General features: G+C 44.5%; 1 protein-coding gene across 3 annotated transcripts in view; it reads right to left on the reverse strand.

Moving 5' to 3' along the window:
- The window catches only part of LOC143138898 (connector enhancer of kinase suppressor of ras 3-like), a 46,409-nt gene that overhangs the window by 9,904 nt on the left and 19,168 nt on the right, over positions 1-17,337 (reverse strand). For 2 of the 3 annotated variants that reach the window (XM_076299348.1, XM_076299347.1), the window contains exons 3-14: positions 16,359-16,561; positions 15,174-15,261; positions 11,078-11,119; positions 9,451-9,570; positions 9,034-9,093; positions 7,381-7,449; positions 7,014-7,166; positions 5,374-5,498; positions 4,151-4,335; positions 3,366-3,452; positions 2,852-3,108; positions 258-295 (exon numbers count right to left, since the gene is read on the reverse strand). In XM_076299348.1, the coding sequence (XP_076155463.1) occupies positions 258-295; positions 2,852-3,108; positions 3,366-3,452; positions 4,151-4,335; positions 5,374-5,498; positions 7,014-7,166; positions 7,381-7,449; positions 9,034-9,093; positions 9,451-9,570; positions 11,078-11,119; positions 15,174-15,261; positions 16,359-16,561 (1,427 nt within the window). Of the gene's footprint in view, positions 1-257; positions 296-1,821; positions 3,109-3,365; positions 3,453-4,150; positions 4,336-5,373; positions 5,499-7,013; positions 7,167-7,380; positions 7,450-9,033; positions 9,094-9,450; positions 9,571-11,077; positions 11,120-15,173; positions 15,262-16,358; positions 16,562-17,337 lie in introns of those variants that run through there. The other variant, XM_076299349.1, reaches the window with a different exon arrangement.

Genomic DNA, 17,337 nt, shown 5'->3' on the forward strand with positions numbered 1-17,337 from the left:
AAAGGACACCATGCTTTTGTCAGTCCCTGGCTGCCTGTGGCGAGTTAATGTGAATGAGAGAGACTACCCATCTTCTTCCCCGCATTCCTGCTGCAGAAAAGCCACTGCATTGCTGGCATGTGACACCGTCAATTAGGAGAGACCAAATTCCTCACGACTTGTCAAAACTTCCCTGTCTGGAGATGAGGGACAGCCATAGTGGAAAGTGAGAGGCGATGTTTTAGTGTAGTGTAGTGTGCCACTGGCGGAATACCCACCTGTCGATGAAGCCCCGGCTGGAATTCCAGTCCGACACCTAGAGCAGAACATGAACACATGTTAACATTCCCTAAGTCTGTCGTGTTGACCTTCTGATCTGTGTGGGGTGGATGAGTGTACTTGAGAAGGCTTCAGAGATATGATCCTGTGTTTGGAGAGCACTTAAAGGTACCCCCCAGTATGACAGTGCTACAATTCGCCCACTACCATTTAAATAGTCCACTGTTCATCTTGAACTGATCTGAGAACTGCTTATGGCTGAGCACTGTGAGCCCTACACAAGCTTTGTAGAAAAGTCTAATCATGAATTAATTGTAAATATACAACTGGTCAACTATAAACTAAGGCTTGAGGGAAAAAAAGACTTCTCTTAATAATGGACTGAGGGGACTGGCATTGAAAGGCTGATCAGCATTGATGTGTGAGAAGTTACACTAGAGCCAATGAGAAGAAGTTTCTTCACACTCTGACTGTTCTGGTACTCTGTGTTCTAGTGTTGGTATGTGTGCCATCCGTTTACAATCATGCACACAATGTTCTCCAATCCCATGCAGTCGACCAGGCAACAATATAGCATGCACTGACAACAACACAACACAATACAAAGGCAAGTCAATACAACTATTCATGACCAAACTAGAGCTGGAGAGAGAACAGTGCCATACATGAGCTTTGAGGCTCAGCACCTGAAACGGGTAAATCTCCAAGGAAAATGAAAAGCTTCCATCATTCAATGGAACACATATCCATGTGTCTGGCTTTTGTTAGTATTGAAAGGCCAAGCAAAGCAGGTTAAACACACTCTGTTAATTCGTCAAGTAATTTGAACATGCAGGTGAGACAGCCCCGCAGGCATGCAAGTCAGGGCATGATAGAGGAAAAGAGTGCCAGGAGGCTATAGGCGAGAAAGAAGAAGAATTGGGAGGGGGAAAGCTGAGGGGTGCCTTGTGTGTTTTTGTTAAAAAAAAAAGTCATCTCAGTGTGGAAATACAATGTGACCATGCATCTGATTTGTTGAATTGTGTTGCATACACCAAAGGCAGATTTTGACATTTGTTTGCTCTATTTAGCGTTTTTTTTTATTTATTTTTTTAAGACTGATTATCAACTTGCCAAAGCCCTTTAAGAAAACAAGAGTCTTTAGAAATGTCTTCAAATTAAGTTGCTATATTTTAGAAATATATGTAAATAACATATACACTAGGTGTTCATGTGAATTTGATCCAGGACTTCATTGTCCATCAGGCGCTGAATTGCTAATAGGCTTCTTATGTGAATGAAAGTGTGTAAACACATTTGAGGGCGTCTTAGCACATCGGAAATCCTGTTCCTGATAAACCCTCTTTGAGGATTCAGGGTTCATTAACCCCAGGTTAGTATACTTCCTTAAAATGTTTATTCAAGCATATCCTAAACAAATGACAGTCTGAGCACATTGATTGCATTCCAGTACCTCTTTTTAAAAGTAATTATGTCTGTATCATGATAACAATGCCACAAGGTTTATTTGTTACACTGAAATGAAAAAAGACAATACAAAACAGTATTATAATGATCTGCACCTTTAATAAACTATTGACAAATTACAAAAAAATGCAGTTAAAGTACAATGGATTGTTACAGTTTTTGACATAGCATTTATAGCATTTAATACTGTTAAACAATTTCTATTCTGTAACCCTTGACATTGAAAAATTCTGCAGCATTGGGATAGGTTGTCTTTGAGGGGAACTTCAGTAAGTTTTCTCTAAGTAACACCTGATGATATGTCTACATGTTTTTCAGCTGTCATTAAGGAAATAATATATCCAAGCACATCATTTGAAAACACAGGAGCATAACCTACACAGTGCGAACACTCAAAACCAGAGCCGATAATTCTGTCACATTGTGACCTATATGTATAAGAGCTCCTTGTGCCCAACATGGGTGGGCAATGGAGACCAGCCACTTTTCTGAATGCATAGCTTGTGTGGATGCTTAAATAAGCAGATGCATGTTTTGAACATAACACTTATAATGTCCACAACACATTAGAAAAGTAATTTGATTTAAATATATGCATAAGCATTTTCACTCCTCTTTTTTTGTTTACACTGCTTTACTGAGGTAAATGAAGGTGCACGCAAACTGGAAAAAAAAAAAAAAACTTTGGCAAGTGAAAATCCAAAACAAAAAGTAACGGAAGGTTTCTAAGAGGTTTCATTCTGAAATGACTTAGTAGTTACAAAATACAGCTCAAAGAACAAATAATTAACCAAGACTGACCTGAAAACCGCAAAAGCAATCCGTTCCACAACCATAGCAACTCTATGAAGTTTTCTTTTTAGTTTGTGCTGGTGAAACATCCCAACTTGATGCATTTTCACATTTCACTTTGAAATGTTCCAGAAAGGCATTGGAGTTAGCAAGTTAGCAGGCTGGGGTATGGGGGCATTAGCGAGGGTAAAAGAGTGAGAAAAACACAGAGAAAAGATAGAAAGACAACAGCATAAACAGCTGGACGAAGGCACTAAAGGACAGACAAAGTAGCCTGGGGACAAGGAAGCGAATGTCAGTGAGTCAATAGCTTAAGCCGTGTGATCCAACTGACCAGTAGCGAAGGCTCTGTGGGAGGTCGTTTCGGGGTGGACGACATGGGGGCCTTTTTGGAGAAGTCCTCCTGGTAAGGGATCGTAGCGCTGTTGTGAAGGTCCACGTTGACGAGGTAACGGCCACTGCGGATGTGGTCGAGGCTGCGGACCGGTGTTCGGTCCCCGTTGGACCTGTGCATCATCCCGCCGGCAGGGCTCTCCTCAGCGATGGTGGGGATTCGCTCATTACTCAGGTATCTGTACAGGAGCTCTTCGCCTGTGGAAAACAGAATGATGAACGTTAACCTACAATCCTTTCCAAGGCCCTTCTAAAAGGGGTAGAGGTGTACTTGTCTTCTGGTCCCTTCCACACTAAAACACCAAAACTGGTTTGAAACGACACATCTGTGAAGTGCATCAGGAGCGACATGGGTCTGAATGACTGGTCAGTTTGTGATTTTGTGAAGTGGCTAACTCAGTTGTTGTCTATTGAAGCTACTGTTTGTGCCAAGTGCAGACAGACACACAAAGTACCTTTCTTGCCTTGTGCCCACGGCTTAGTGTAGCCGTCATTCACACTGAGGCAGGTGTCTACGGGCATGGAGAGAGGCCGCGGTTTACCTGTAAGAGAGATTATGATTCACGGTTAAATACACATTTCCCAGAAAAAGTTGATACTCATTGAAATTATGAGCGGATTCAAAAATGATCATCAGTATGATACTGCTTTGACATTTATGAGAAAGTCTTCAGGGTGTCACAGAGTTTGACTTGTCAAGTTAAAAAGGCTGGCAATTCATTAATTGGCAGACTGGCAGCACAGTTAAAGTATCGGGACATTAATTTTAATGCTCAGTGTCAGTGTCAATGTCAGTCAGACAATATACATGTATTTAAAATTCTGTTTACTTGTAGTCGCCAGGCATCACAGTCCATGTGGCTTTCATATTCCTTCCAACTCCACATTAACCAAATGAAAAGCTCAAAACAGGGAGTCTTCACTGTCTGCATAAATCAGTCTGCAGCGACACCACACACTTAATCTCAGAGCTCACTCACAAATATCCACTGTCTATCTTAATAATTAGGCTTGCTTACAAGTCTGCAACCACAACAAGACAAATCTCTGAATATTTAGGTCTTAATACTCTGAACACTTCTGATACAGTAATATTTTTATGTCCTTGCCTATGTTTATGCTATGTCTACACATGGGTGAGAGATTTTTATTTGGGGATGCATTCATTCCCTTCCAACAATTCACTGCTGAAGCTAAAGCTATCTGCAATAGGTGGTGACTTTTTGGCTTTTGGCCTTACTGCGTGAGGTGGTGCGCTCTCTCATTCGTGGCTGGATGACGTTGGCCTCCACTGGGTAGACGTTCAGTTTGTCGTAGTCGGCGATGGTGAAGCGCCGTCGGTTCTCCAGGTCGAGGAACGAGTTAGGTGATTCAGAGCCCTTCCCGATCTTGTGAATGGCAGCATAGGTGCTGTTCCTCATGTCACTGAAGGGCACAGACATAAACAATGTCATCTAGTGAGACAGTGTGAAGGCACTAAATTGAGCGTAGCGCTAGTTTGGGCTGGCCACCGAGTCAAGTTTACGCCTGGCCTCAGCTCATCCCCAGCTATGCCTATTGGCTACATCTGTTTGGAGCACCTTATTTAAGCTGCTTTGCCCTACCTGTTCATGCCGCTTCCCCTACAGGTGACTTTTAAACCCACCTCCACCCCAACTCCTCGTTTTATGCTGTATCTGACTTAACCAATGTCATGTTGTCATCAATGCCTGCCTGCTCTGTTCTGCAGGGGGGGGGGGGGCATCTTTCTGTTGCTATGCCTGCCTTAGGAGGATGCATCATCCAGAGAGAAGAAATACTCTTTCCTGATTGGCTGGTGGGGTGGCTATTAATTCTGAATAACGGGACACCTATGAAGTAGATCTGGTAAAAAAAAAGTGTCATATCAATGTTTATGAATGGTATATAGGATGACGGTTGAGCCTAGAAGCAGGCTTTGCAGTAATGGAATCAACTGTAAATAAGATATATTTGTATATATTAGATATATAAAAGATAACTTATAAAGACTTTATGCAGACTAAAGTCCTAAATGAAATATGAAAAATGCAAAAAAGTCTAATCATTATCAAATCATTATCAAATCAGCTGTGATAGATGATTAAATCAAATGTTGGAATTCACATTTCAAAATCACTGAGTCTACTGAGTCTTAAATAAGAGACAGGAGCCCAGTGAGTCAGACGCTGGGTGAGAGGAAGTGAGTGAGTAAACCAGAGAGATGGAGGCTTTCGCTCAGTCAAAACTCGGCACGAACGTTGCATAACCTCTGCTGGTGCTCACAGGGCTGCACGGCAGAACAGAATGTGCTGAGGCTTTTACTGTCTAGGATGGGGGGGGGATGGAGATGGGGGGCAGGGTGGAGGGCACCACAGAGACAGGCTAGAGGGAGCAGACGCATTAGATAAGATAGGGTTTAAACCCCCAGGAATGACCAGAGCTAGAGCAGGTCGTTTTGCTCACCGTGGGGTGTAGGGGACTGATGGAGGTGGAGGGATGTACAGGTCCAGAATGGCAGGCTTCTCTTTCCTGGAGCACAACTCTGCCGTGTTGCTGGGAGACTGGGCTTTGGTCGGGGAGTGGGTGTTCTGTGAAAGGGAACATAAACATTCAGCCAACATCCCTCTCGCTTCTGGCATCTCCTAAGCCTGATTATGGCCATGTTGTGCACATGCCATAGGTAGATGACAATCTTCAGACCCCCATAGGATTGAATGTGCTGATAAGTTACTCCATAGACTTTGGTTAACTGCCTTTGTTTATAAAAGTGCTACATAAATAAATTGACATTGACATTAAAGGAATCTCCATTCTCTCTAGGCACAATGGCGTCAGTGTGGTAGACTAAAGACATGCTTAGTTTGGAACAATGTTGCAATGTTATTTTGTGATTTGATTTTCTTCAATCACTAAATATTAAAGACATTAACTGTGATACATCAAAAGATTTTGTTTTTCTTTTATGTCTCCCAGCTTGTTTCCTATGTAACATGTAGTACTGACTAAAGTTCAGCAACCAGAAATCAATTACACACCTACTAAGCCAAACTCTTACTCGATACTCGATATGTTTTCTCGATACCGTGCAATAACTCATGTTTTCATGTCACAGATCATTCAATCACCTGGCACCTCCCCAGTGCCACAGGCTGACCCTTGACACATCTCTGATTCATCGTGGGTGATCTACCTCTGCTTGACAGCTAGTTCACCTCAGAGATTTGCCACCGTGATTTCCAGACACCGTGTTCAAACAATTAGGCAGACAAGCCTGGATTGGCCCCCTTTGTAATAAGAGGCCTTTTTGTTTGAGGGAAAAGACTGAGATGGCTTGATCAGATTCGGTCTTCCCAGAGCATACACAGGCACCTGAGAGGCGATGCATGGCTGCTAGCCAGCCGGGCGAGCTTGATTACAAGGGCCTTTTGTTTGTCGAGGATCCCGTTCAAAAGAAGGAGAGTTGGGACAGAACGGCTCTGACAGCCTAATTTCCCCCGATGAACACGGCTTCTGATCGGGATTAGCATTACATAAATGTCTGAATACAGGAATTTGGGAGCCTTGATTATGTTCTTTAACAAAAGGTGTGAGTGTTGTCTGACCTTCTTTTGAGAGGGTTAGTCTAAGCTATTCAAAGAGATTGAAAATAGTAAGTAATTTCATTTAATACCTGCTAGCAATGCCAAGAACAGTAGAAATTCACCTCAGTTTTCAGCTAAACAGCATAACCTCTGAGGACAACAATGGTTGTTCTCCAGTGGGAAAGACACTGTTGTGTTGGTCATTACAGATCTAGTGTTCGCCACAGGCCACAGCTGAGTGACATCATAGTGGAATCATCATTCTGTGGAAAACACTGGTATTGTTGTGGAGAATAGCAGCATTGTTCCCAACTAGTGCCATGAGCTAATAAGACAAGAACCAGGCCTGCCATTAGAGAATAATGTCATTTTCAAAAAGTAAAGCTCTTGTTGCCAATAACCATCTAGTAGTTGGAATGGCAATTCTCCATTCTGTAACCAACAGACATGAGCATCCCTGGTTATTTTGTCAATCAATTAGCGAAGAGATTTGAAAGAGATAGGCCCAGTGCTGAAGCTGACCTGTACTTGAGGCACCGCAGGCTTCCAGCGCATGTTTTTGAGGGGGGCAGGGGTGAACCCAGAGGTGCCTGTGGGTCTCTTCTTCAGCATCAGCGCAACACCTTTGGGATCCTCCCTGAGCTTGGCCACCAGGTTTTTCAGCTGCCAGCCAACCTGAACAGCAGAGGTAAAGCATGATTGGTGAAATTAAATAATAGGAATCAGAAGAAGGCCTATAAACCTTGAAACGTTATCCAATACAATGTACATCTGAAGCCAGAGTATATACTGTAACACTTTGCAAGATTAGAAGTCTATACAAGATTAAAATATCATCAAGATATTTTCAAGAATCGAGAGCAAAAATGAAATAGATGGAATTCCTTACCACTGTCTGATGGTTGACTTGGATCACCTCGTCACCTGCATGGATCTTTCGTGTCATGTCAGCAGGAGACTGGAATGAGAGGATAGCAGTTTCCAGAGGAGAGGGACAGTGAAGAGAGAGAGAGGGAGAAAGAGGTTAGTCCCTAAACCACTCTCTGCCAAGCTACAGCAAGAAATACCTGAACATAAGCAGGGAAAGCCTCATCGAGGCTGTTTAAGACACAGGATTTAGACTTTGTTAGCATTCTCCCTACTCTTATCTGTGAGGCTGACGTGAAGCAGGCCATACCAAGTCCAACACAAACCATAAAGAACAAACCTGAGATTAAAATGATAAAAGACTGAGATGTTTAGCTTCTTGAACAGACGTAAAATGTCAGTGTGATTAATTAGGTGTGATTAATCATAAACTGGACACACATTCTTGAGTGGAGACATGGAAATCTGTTTGGCGTGCTGGAACACAGGACCTGCATTGCTTATGGCGTCGCTCACACCTAAGTGGCGTTTAGCGTTGGAGTCTGCTAAAGGTTCATCACGATGCCCTCCCTCCCCACCTCCAGCGAGGGAGGGTGCGCCGCGGGGGCTGGTGTGCTAGCTAACACATTTCCCACAGAATGAACAGGCAGCAGGCAGGGAGGCAGGCCACAGATGGAGGGATGGCTAGACGTAACCCACCATTAGCCCCCTGTCTTTCCTCTCCCCCAGAGCTCTTGGCAGGAGCTGGAGACTGTTTACGGACAACATTTGTGTTGCCATGCAGATTGAACTGCGTTGGGGGTGGGGGGGGGGGGGGGTAGTCAAGGAAATATTAAAGATAAAAAGAGAGGGAAAAGCAGTTGACTATATCAAATGCTTTTTAGCATCTTTGGGGCAACTGATCGCTTCACCATCAGAAAATTATAATCAATAAAAGTCAATTAAAATTATAATCAATAAAAGTCAATTAAAAATAAAGTGCTGAAGCAAGTGTAATCTACAACCCAGCTCTAGTAAAACTGCATGAATTTCCATGGCATGTATTTTCAAGCAAAAGGATATTTGTTAACATGCAAATCAGGCGCCAACTGAATTCAGTGGTATTTTTCCACCCTATAGAGCAGTCGTTATCTCCCGACGTATACAAAAACAGATTGCAAATCATCTATACTGGCTTCAAAGATCATATGAACTTCCTCAATTCTCACTCATTTTCCAGTATACCATACATCCAGTTTTGTTCTGTTGATCAGAGACATTGGTTGCCAAATAAATAAATTTCCACAACATTTTATCCAATGCTTTATCTCTGCCAATTTACTCGTTTGAGTATGAAAAGTGAATTTCAACAATTTGTGGAGTGTGTGTGTGTGTGTGTTGCGGTAGCTATTTCTGGCTGGGGTGGCTCACACAAAGCGGATGGGCGTGTGGGTGGCTGTGTGGGAAGGTGTTTGCGAGTGTATTTGTGTGTGTATGAGTGAGTGTGTCAGGAGGCGGTCTTCTGGCCTCATCAGACTACGGCGCGATCGATGTTGCTCAGATCATTCAATATGGTGCCTCGACTCGTGACGGCAAAGCCACTGGGGCGGCTCTGGTTAAATTTATCCATGGCGTACGGAGACAGACACCGGGTGGGCGATCGGAGCCCCCGTCTGTATACGCCTGTCTTACTCACATGCTCCGTGGTGCCGGTGATGACGTGAAGACCATCGTAGGTGGACTTGATGTACATGCCCTGGGGGAGAGGAGAGACGGGGAGTGAGTGAGTGAGTATCAGCCTGACAGCCCTGCACTGTAAATAAGACTCAAAAAGGAGAGGAAACACCAGACTTCACACACAGTGACGCCGGGAGTGAGGGGGCAACGCAATGGCTATGATAGAAGACGGTTATTAATATTACGCTTCTGCCTCCAACGGAAGCACGCATATCAGTTTGGGAGAACTGTGCTTAATGTGATACAGCAAACCTAATTAATTGCTTTTCAGATGAATGGATTGTGAATCTTCTAGATTGTGCCTTAGATTGATTGATGACATCATGAATGCAGACAATAATAATAAACATTATAATTTCATAGCTTAATGTCTCACCAGGCCCTCTCCAGGTTTGATGTTGTTCAGCTGGACTTCTTCGAGGCAAGCTGACTGGCTCATTAGGGGGTCAGAGGTCGTTCTCACAGTCTGGTCACAGATGGTGTTCAACACCTTGGACTGCAGATGACAGAGGAGGAAAAACCTTTTAACCACCCAGTTGCTGGTAGACCAAGTAGAACAGACACACTACAAGCAACTATTCATTGTCCAACTGTAGATTCATACGCCCCAGGGTTTTTAGCCACCTTGAACCAAACTTGTTTACATTTGCAATTGCATGTGTGACTGAGTTCATTTGAACTGTTATGGTCACACATACACAACACACACATATCATTAGCAGTGTCCTTGACCATGATCCCAAACAGAGGCTGGGACTGTGTGGACCCCTCGGAGAAAAGAATGAAGATCATTAACGTGCCATAAATATAGGGTGCTATAAAGGGCAGCAAATACTGGCGGGAAAGTCCCCCTAACCCCTCATCATTAGGGCCAATCACACCACTTTGTCATCATTAGGGGAGGCAGTCGGGTGATGTGAGCCCAAGAAAGAGGCTTTTCTTCTCAACCCTAGCTCATAGCAAGCACCCAAAACAAATGTGAGCACACAAGACACAAAGAGGGACTGACGCACACAAGCCCAGACACCAACTTGCACGCTTGCAGAGATGTTAAAGCAACGTCATTCAATTTACACAAACGCAAGCCACTAAAGTCAAGGTCTACAACAAACAAACAAACAAACACACACAGAAAAACACACGCACACGCACAGGCACAGGCACACGCACACGCACACACACTATAACTGAAGCGCAGTTATAGTAAACCAATTCATCCTCAATTGAATTTTCTGCTGACTGCACAAATATACTAACAGCTCACAAGAGGGAGGGGGGATATGCAAACAAGACTGACCACAATGAAAACACCATTTCTCAGCTCTGGGCAGCAGAAAGCTGGACCTTCCCTGCCATTACTTCTACAGCTCGGACTAAACACACAGCAAAGGAAAGGTGCAGGGGTGGTGGAGCCTGTCCCGCCATGCGCGGGGTTGCTATGGAGTTCACTGGGGTGTCTGGGAAAAGAGGAGGTCCACTGTCATGGTCTGTGTGTGTGTGTGTGTGTGTGTGTGTGTGTGTGTGTGTGTGTGTGTGTGAGAGAGAGATAGGGGGAGTGTGGGTTCTGGAGAGTGTCACCCAACAGGAAGCACTGATGGATGGGAAAAGGCAAATCAGCCCTTGCGCTTTACCAGTGGCCCCCGTCTGAAGCCTTTCTACCACGTGGGGGAGGGGTGGTGCTGAGAGCCCTGTCACTTCACCTCCCTGTAAATGGATTACCAATTTCCCTTCTGAAATGTTCTAACACCTCCTCACCGCTTCCTCTATTGCCTTGGACGTGTGCCAAAAGCGTAAGGGAGAACCGCTCAAGGCATATACAGTGGACTGGATATCCCGAGTTCTCCCCCCATGGGAATAAAGGGCAGAAAACATCTGGCCTATAAGTGCAGAGTGAAGAACCCTCCCCGAGGGCTCTGTCAGAAATATTCATTACAACACTCACTTCACTCAGCATCAGCACACACACCCACAGCATAAACAGAGAGGTATTGGACAATACTTACGACTTCTAGAATCTTCTCTTCCATGTCAAAGACAGTGCAGTCCTGCAAAAGCAGATGAGAGACAGCATTGTAAGTTTCAGTTCCAGTACAGTTCCAGTTTAAAAGTTGACACCAAACAGAGCTAAAAAAAAACAAATCGAAATAAGCACACATAAACAAAATGGCAAGGTCAGATGTGATATACAAGGGATATGATGTAAGTAAACATGCGGATATAGAGCTGCCTGTGGGACGAGGAGGTGCCGGAAAATCAACCGTTAGCAGATTTGAATTACATCTCTATGTCAGTTTGAAGACAAGATAATTGCATCATACCATGTGGGGTTGTGCTAAACTACAGGGGTAGGCTAGCAAACAGGCTTGGCACGCAGGAGCTGGGATCTAAAAGCAGGAGGCCTAGGCAGGAGTCATTGCAGCCCTATGTATTAAAAGAAAATGAATAGGAGTTTGCATGTCTGTGGGCACTGCTGCCTTTTTTAAAGTCAAACTGGATAACTGGAAAACAAGGGGGTCTTCAGACGGAGGGAGACTGTGATTTTCACATGTGCTTGGCTGTGTGGGAATTGTGCGTTGCTTGGGGCGACAGCTGTGGGTGGATATTAAGTGTCTATCGAGGGGTAGCTGCTGTGTGAGCCCGGAGTGAGGGCAGAGAGAGTGACCCCCCTCTGACCAATGGCTACAGGTGGGACTGATCATTCACAGCTGCAAGAACACAGCTGAGGGAGGGAGGGAGAGGGGGTCATCTTTGTGTGTCTGCATATACATATTGAACGCATGTGTCCATTTTGTGTGCAAGCATTTGTGTGTGTGTGTCTGTGTGTGTGTGTGTGTGTGTGCGCATGCATTACAGTAAATGTTGAATTTACATGAGCATGTGCATTTCTGAGTGGGTACGTGTTTGCAAGTTAAAGCACTGTGGTTAAAGTCTGTGTGCAAGTGTCAGATGTGTGTGCACTCACTGTATGCGTGGGTGCCTTCGTGTGCGTGAGTGTGCGTTTGCATGTGTCGAGAACAGACGGCTTACAGCACATCAACAATGCTGGGAATGCGAGGAAGGCACCTGTCCCCCCACGGTCAGCCGTGACTGTGTGGGAGCGAACGTCGCCCCCATGTCCACAGAGCATGGTTCACACACAGTAACACAATCCCCATCACGGCCTGTGAATGGACGGCCTCTCAAGTTCAAGTGTGTTGTGGCCACAGTTGCATCTGAGGCTTTCAGCTCTTTAGCTGAAGCGTGAACTGGATGGAATGAGATCTTGATAGGCGGCTTGAGTTCATTAGTTCGGAAAATAAATTCAGCTCTCAGAGAAACTATGAAAACCTCGGCGTGAAGGCAGTCGAAACACAAACAGAGATGTCCTAATGGTGTTTAAAAACTCGGGCTAAACTTTCAGTTACGGTCCCTCAGTGGTATTCAATGTAAACATGAAAAGAATGTTAATTTGTTTATGTTCTGCGCCGAAGAGAGTGCGGGGCCACAAAGGCATGTCTGTTATAGGCCATGTGAATCTATTGTATGAGGGCTGGACACAGCAGGGGGCGCTTTGTGGGTCTGTAACCTGCCTGTAACCTGCTCCTGACCAACTCCCCTTTTCCAATGCATGGATTGAGATTAGAGAGATCCAGATCGGGTTTTAAAAATGAATGCACTAACCAAGTGAACCACAAATCAGAATAAGCTGTTTTTGATATTGTTGTCAAATTCCTCCAGCATTGCTCAGACTTTGTTCAACTGGTTTGTGTGCTTTTCAAATGTGGATTGGAGAATATTTAATTGCTTCATATCACTTATGTTTTTGTCTGTGGACACAAAGATCAAAGTAGAAAAACATGTATTCTTACTTATTTCTGGATCCAATACGAAAGTTTTCCAAAATGATTTTCCAAAAGTAGGTGGAAAGAAATGTCGGTTTTGGAGGAAATGCGCTGTGCATTCCATCACATCAGACAACAAATCATTCTATATTTAGAAAATTACATGGTGAATAAGTGTGTTCCTCAATGATTTAACTTGAGAGCACTGTGTAATCCCGAGACAAAACAAAGCAAACACTGCTGGTCTGTTCCACATCAAAACATCCTCTTAATTAAATCTCCCCCTCACCCCCTCTCCCCGGGTTTGGCCTTTTAGTGGGTCTCTCAGTTTTCACGACGTCTTCAAAACAACATTTTAAAGCATCTTGGCATTTGTACAGTGAGACTTTCTGTGCCGACGAAACCCCCCTCGTGTGGCACACTGCTGTTATCTCAAGCTCATGATCATAATGAGTCAATCTCCGTCAAATCTAAAGCGGGAAGGAGGCACTGAGAAGCAGAACCCTCCCCTAGGTGTTCACGTCAACACGCACCAGCTGATAGAGATCAAATGATGCTGCCGACTGCCATCTTTGATTCGAAACTACAGACAAATTGTCCTGCCAAGTGATGAAGTGGCAGAGAGAGAGAGAGAGAGACAGAGAGAGAGAAAGAGAGAGAGAGAGAGAGAAAGAGAGAGTGCTCTGTTGGCAAACCAACTGAGCCAGTGTTGTTGTTCAGCTTGGGGGGCTAGTAAGCTGAGGCTACAAAGCCTGGCCATCACAAATCGAATCCCCCCTATTACATGCTCTGTACAATAACTGCATGTGATTTGCCTTCAGCAATATCTCAAGCCCTCCTCTGAAATCCCTATATATAGCTAAATAATCTCCCAGCCTTTGGGTCAAGTGAGAGAATGTCTATTGCTGCTATTGTGTCAGAACACTTTTAATTTGTGACAGTGCAGCGCATTGATTGGTCATGCTAGGAGCTTATTCTTCATTAAGTATCCATGAAGGCTCACGAGGTCGGCACCACCACAAATACCCTGGCTGGAGAACAGAATCACAGCAGGCAATGGTTTAGCACAGCTCAGCCCTGGACTTAACATTGGAAAGCCAATGGTCCGAGTACTCTTTGTCATAGATGTGGTTTGTGATGTCCAACTTAAAACACACAAACTACCTGTTCATCCTTTTCCTTACAATGCATACCAAAATATGGTCTTATATTACGTATACAAATATTAGTAAAATATTTTGTATTTCAAATACAATAATATTTCTTTTAAAAATCTCTCAGATTTATGGTAAACAATTCACCCTCCTGAAAGTGAACATCTGAATGGGGCCACCGAACAGTAAGGGGTGAGAGGTCCGTGTGTCAGACCTTGAGGAAGCACCATAACTTCCTACAAGGCTTAAGGTTATAGAGGTCTAGAGAGAAACCACAGGTCTCAAGGCTGGGGTTGCACAGAAACATTTCACTTCAAAGAAAAGGCCACTGCAGGGAATTAACACCCTGACCTTCTCCCACTAACAGTAAAACATTCCCACTACCCCGCTCGAGCTGCCCACTGCTTAATGCGCACAATCCATTCCCAGCCAGGCTAAGGCTTCTTCTCAATCTCAGTGGGCATTCAACAAGAATTCGCAGACTGAAGTTCCTTTCCCTCTGATTAAAAAATGAAGCTCCAACAAAATAAATGTAAAAGTTAAACAATCTAATACAAGTCATTATCAGTACTGTCCTGTTTCCAATGAACTTCATGTTGAATGAATGTATATTTCAAATATACAGACTTAACGCATCATTTAGGCTTTATCATGCTATTATTCATAGACCTGCCACTGAAAACTGGACCGCCACCATTTCTTTTGAACGATGGTGGTAATGAAAGCACAGAGACGCGAGCCTCCCATGGTGAACATCTTGCAGGGGTGAAACTGGATCCACATGGCTGTGAGAGGGAGGATGAGGCGAAGGAACGCTGGCGGCCAACTTTTAAAGGCCTGAGGTTTTTTAATGAAACTGTAAACTTGCTGTCTGCGACTGCTACACCAAGGGGTTCCCCTCATTAGCGAGAAACAGAGATCGCAAAAACAAAAAAAAAACCTGACACTCGTGTTGCCATATGTTAACACGGCTCACCTCAAGCTCTACATCATGTCCAGGCTGTGCAAACTCTGAAGGGATCTCGCAATCTGTCAAGAGCAGCCTCAGGACAGGCCAGGCACTGGAGGAAATGTGGATGTTTTACTGACAGGGTTGATATATAGCATGGTAAAGGATGACTGACCTGTTGCACTGTGGTAGTGAGCTCCAGGCAAAGCTGAATGATCTTGTTCTTGGTGGCTGTGAAGTCGCTGATGCCGGTCAGGGGCGTCCTTCAGACAGATAGTGGGGAAAAACAGAGAGCCAGAGCGGAGGAGTTGATGTGGGGGAGGGAGATGAGGAGAAAAGAGGACAGACACGAGAGAGACAGCATGGGGAGAGAAGGGAGAGAAAAAAAGATGTAAAAAAAATACTTTTGTTGGCATTTTCCCACAATATTCATGTCCCAGGCTGCCCAACCCTGACTGCACGCTGACGGTATATCAAAACAGTGAATAGGCCATCAATCACACACAGGCACAACAGAGTGACGTTAGACTGCTTCCAGGGGCTAATGCAGCCGACGCGCACAATAGCAGAGGCGGCGGCCGGCGGCCTAACCACAGTACGTCTGGCGATGATGGGGCTTGGGGTCACAGGGGAGGGGGAAAAAAACTTAGAACTGAGGAGTTTCCCACAAATCTGTCTGCCACAAAAAAAGTTGTCAGTTTCTCCTCTGCTTAACCATGAAACAATAGCCAAATGTGGAGGGAGAAGCCATCAAGCTAAAATTAATGGCATGAAGTCAAAGTCTGTTAAAAAATCACTTAAGAACAGTCTGGTTTCATCGGTTCTACAATATGGTTAGTCTAAGATGGGCCCTCTGCAAGGGCCTCCTCCGTAAACCATAGCACTGAAAACCAAACTCCCACAAGTCCATATGAGTGTAATACATTCTACAGATATCATTTCTGTTGAGTGATGCCCTCCGTTAATATGGGAAGTGCTGGACATTGACCAGACCAAATGAGACGACGGAAACCGACCAGACTAGATCTAGTTTCATTCATTTGCCCTTGAAACATCTATGGAAAAAACTCTCAAGGGTAAAGACAAAAATGACTTGAAATTGTCTGCAAGCATTTGGGAACCCGTGTTTTAGAGTGAAACAGATCCTTTAAAAGTCATAAGAGGATTCTGTGAATGTTATGGCTCCAGTGAGTGCATGAGGTTATATATTTTTTATCAGCGGGCCCAAATGCTTATTCCACGATCAACATATAATTCTGTGGCTGTACTGCATCCATTTGTCCAGATGCTACATCTGTCATGCATGCAGTGTGCCATTAGACTTTGTGGCACTACAGGGAAGAGTGACATCACACCGTACCTGTCCAACCAGGCCAGGAGGCTCTTGGCTGCACCGATGAGCTCCACCACAGAGGTAAGGAACTCGTTGGGGGGCTTGTGGGAGCTGGTGCCGTCGTACGTGGGGCTTTTGCGCCGTTCAGACGTTCCCATGTGGAGGTTGTTGGACGCTGCCCTCATTCTTACCACCAGATTCTTCAGGTTATCGGTCTCCACGCCATAGTTCTGAGAAGCACATAAAAAGATGAATTAGTCAGGCAGACTAAAAGTGGATAGCACAATGAATGAGCAACTGTTCTATGCTATATTTAAGCCAAATAGACACAATGACAGTTAACAAACACATGGAAATTAACACATGCATATTCAGTGCAACAATTCCACTGAAAATACAGAAAATATGATTATTTGGCAAGGAGTTTAAGATAAAGTGATATTCACTGATGACAGTAGATAAAATATGCACAGGGAGGTTCTGATTATGCTAGTCGGCAGTTGGAACTTTAATATCTCCAAGTCAAAATGTAACACGTTTGCTGGTCAGTTGGTATGAAGTCACAAGTGAAGAGCATCGCACAAGGGTGAGGAGGCCATCAGTCACTGCTTATCTTCAGGGAGGAATTCAGAATTCCCCAGCAGAACCCCTCCCCCCCTCCTCCCCCCTCTCCTAAACCTCCAATAGAGTCCTGCACGTGTACTCACCTGATTCCCATGAAGTGAGCAAAGTTCACATTCCTGAGACAGGCTACTTCCTCCTCACACATTCCTCGAATTTGCAGCAGTTCTTTCTCAGACCTTCGCAGATCAGGCCTGCTGCAGCAGGGTCACCTGACAGGCCTTGCGATGCTGGACTACATTCTAGAGCTGACCCTGATCACACTGTACCACTGGTGGGGACTCAAATGAAATGAGAGCAGTAAGCACAACCTCGTGTTTGGAAAGGGATCTACATATTTGCAAATTAACTGCACTTACAGGCAGGTCAACACTGAGGACAGCTG

This window comes from Alosa pseudoharengus, unplaced genomic scaffold (assembly GCF_046254945.1).
Source record: "Alosa pseudoharengus isolate Yale_2024_CS ecotype anadromous, Long Island Sound unplaced genomic scaffold, YU_APseudo_1.1 YU_APseudo_1.1_scf_22, whole genome shotgun sequence".
Lineage (NCBI taxonomy): Eukaryota > Metazoa > Chordata > Actinopteri > Clupeiformes > Clupeidae > Alosa > Alosa pseudoharengus.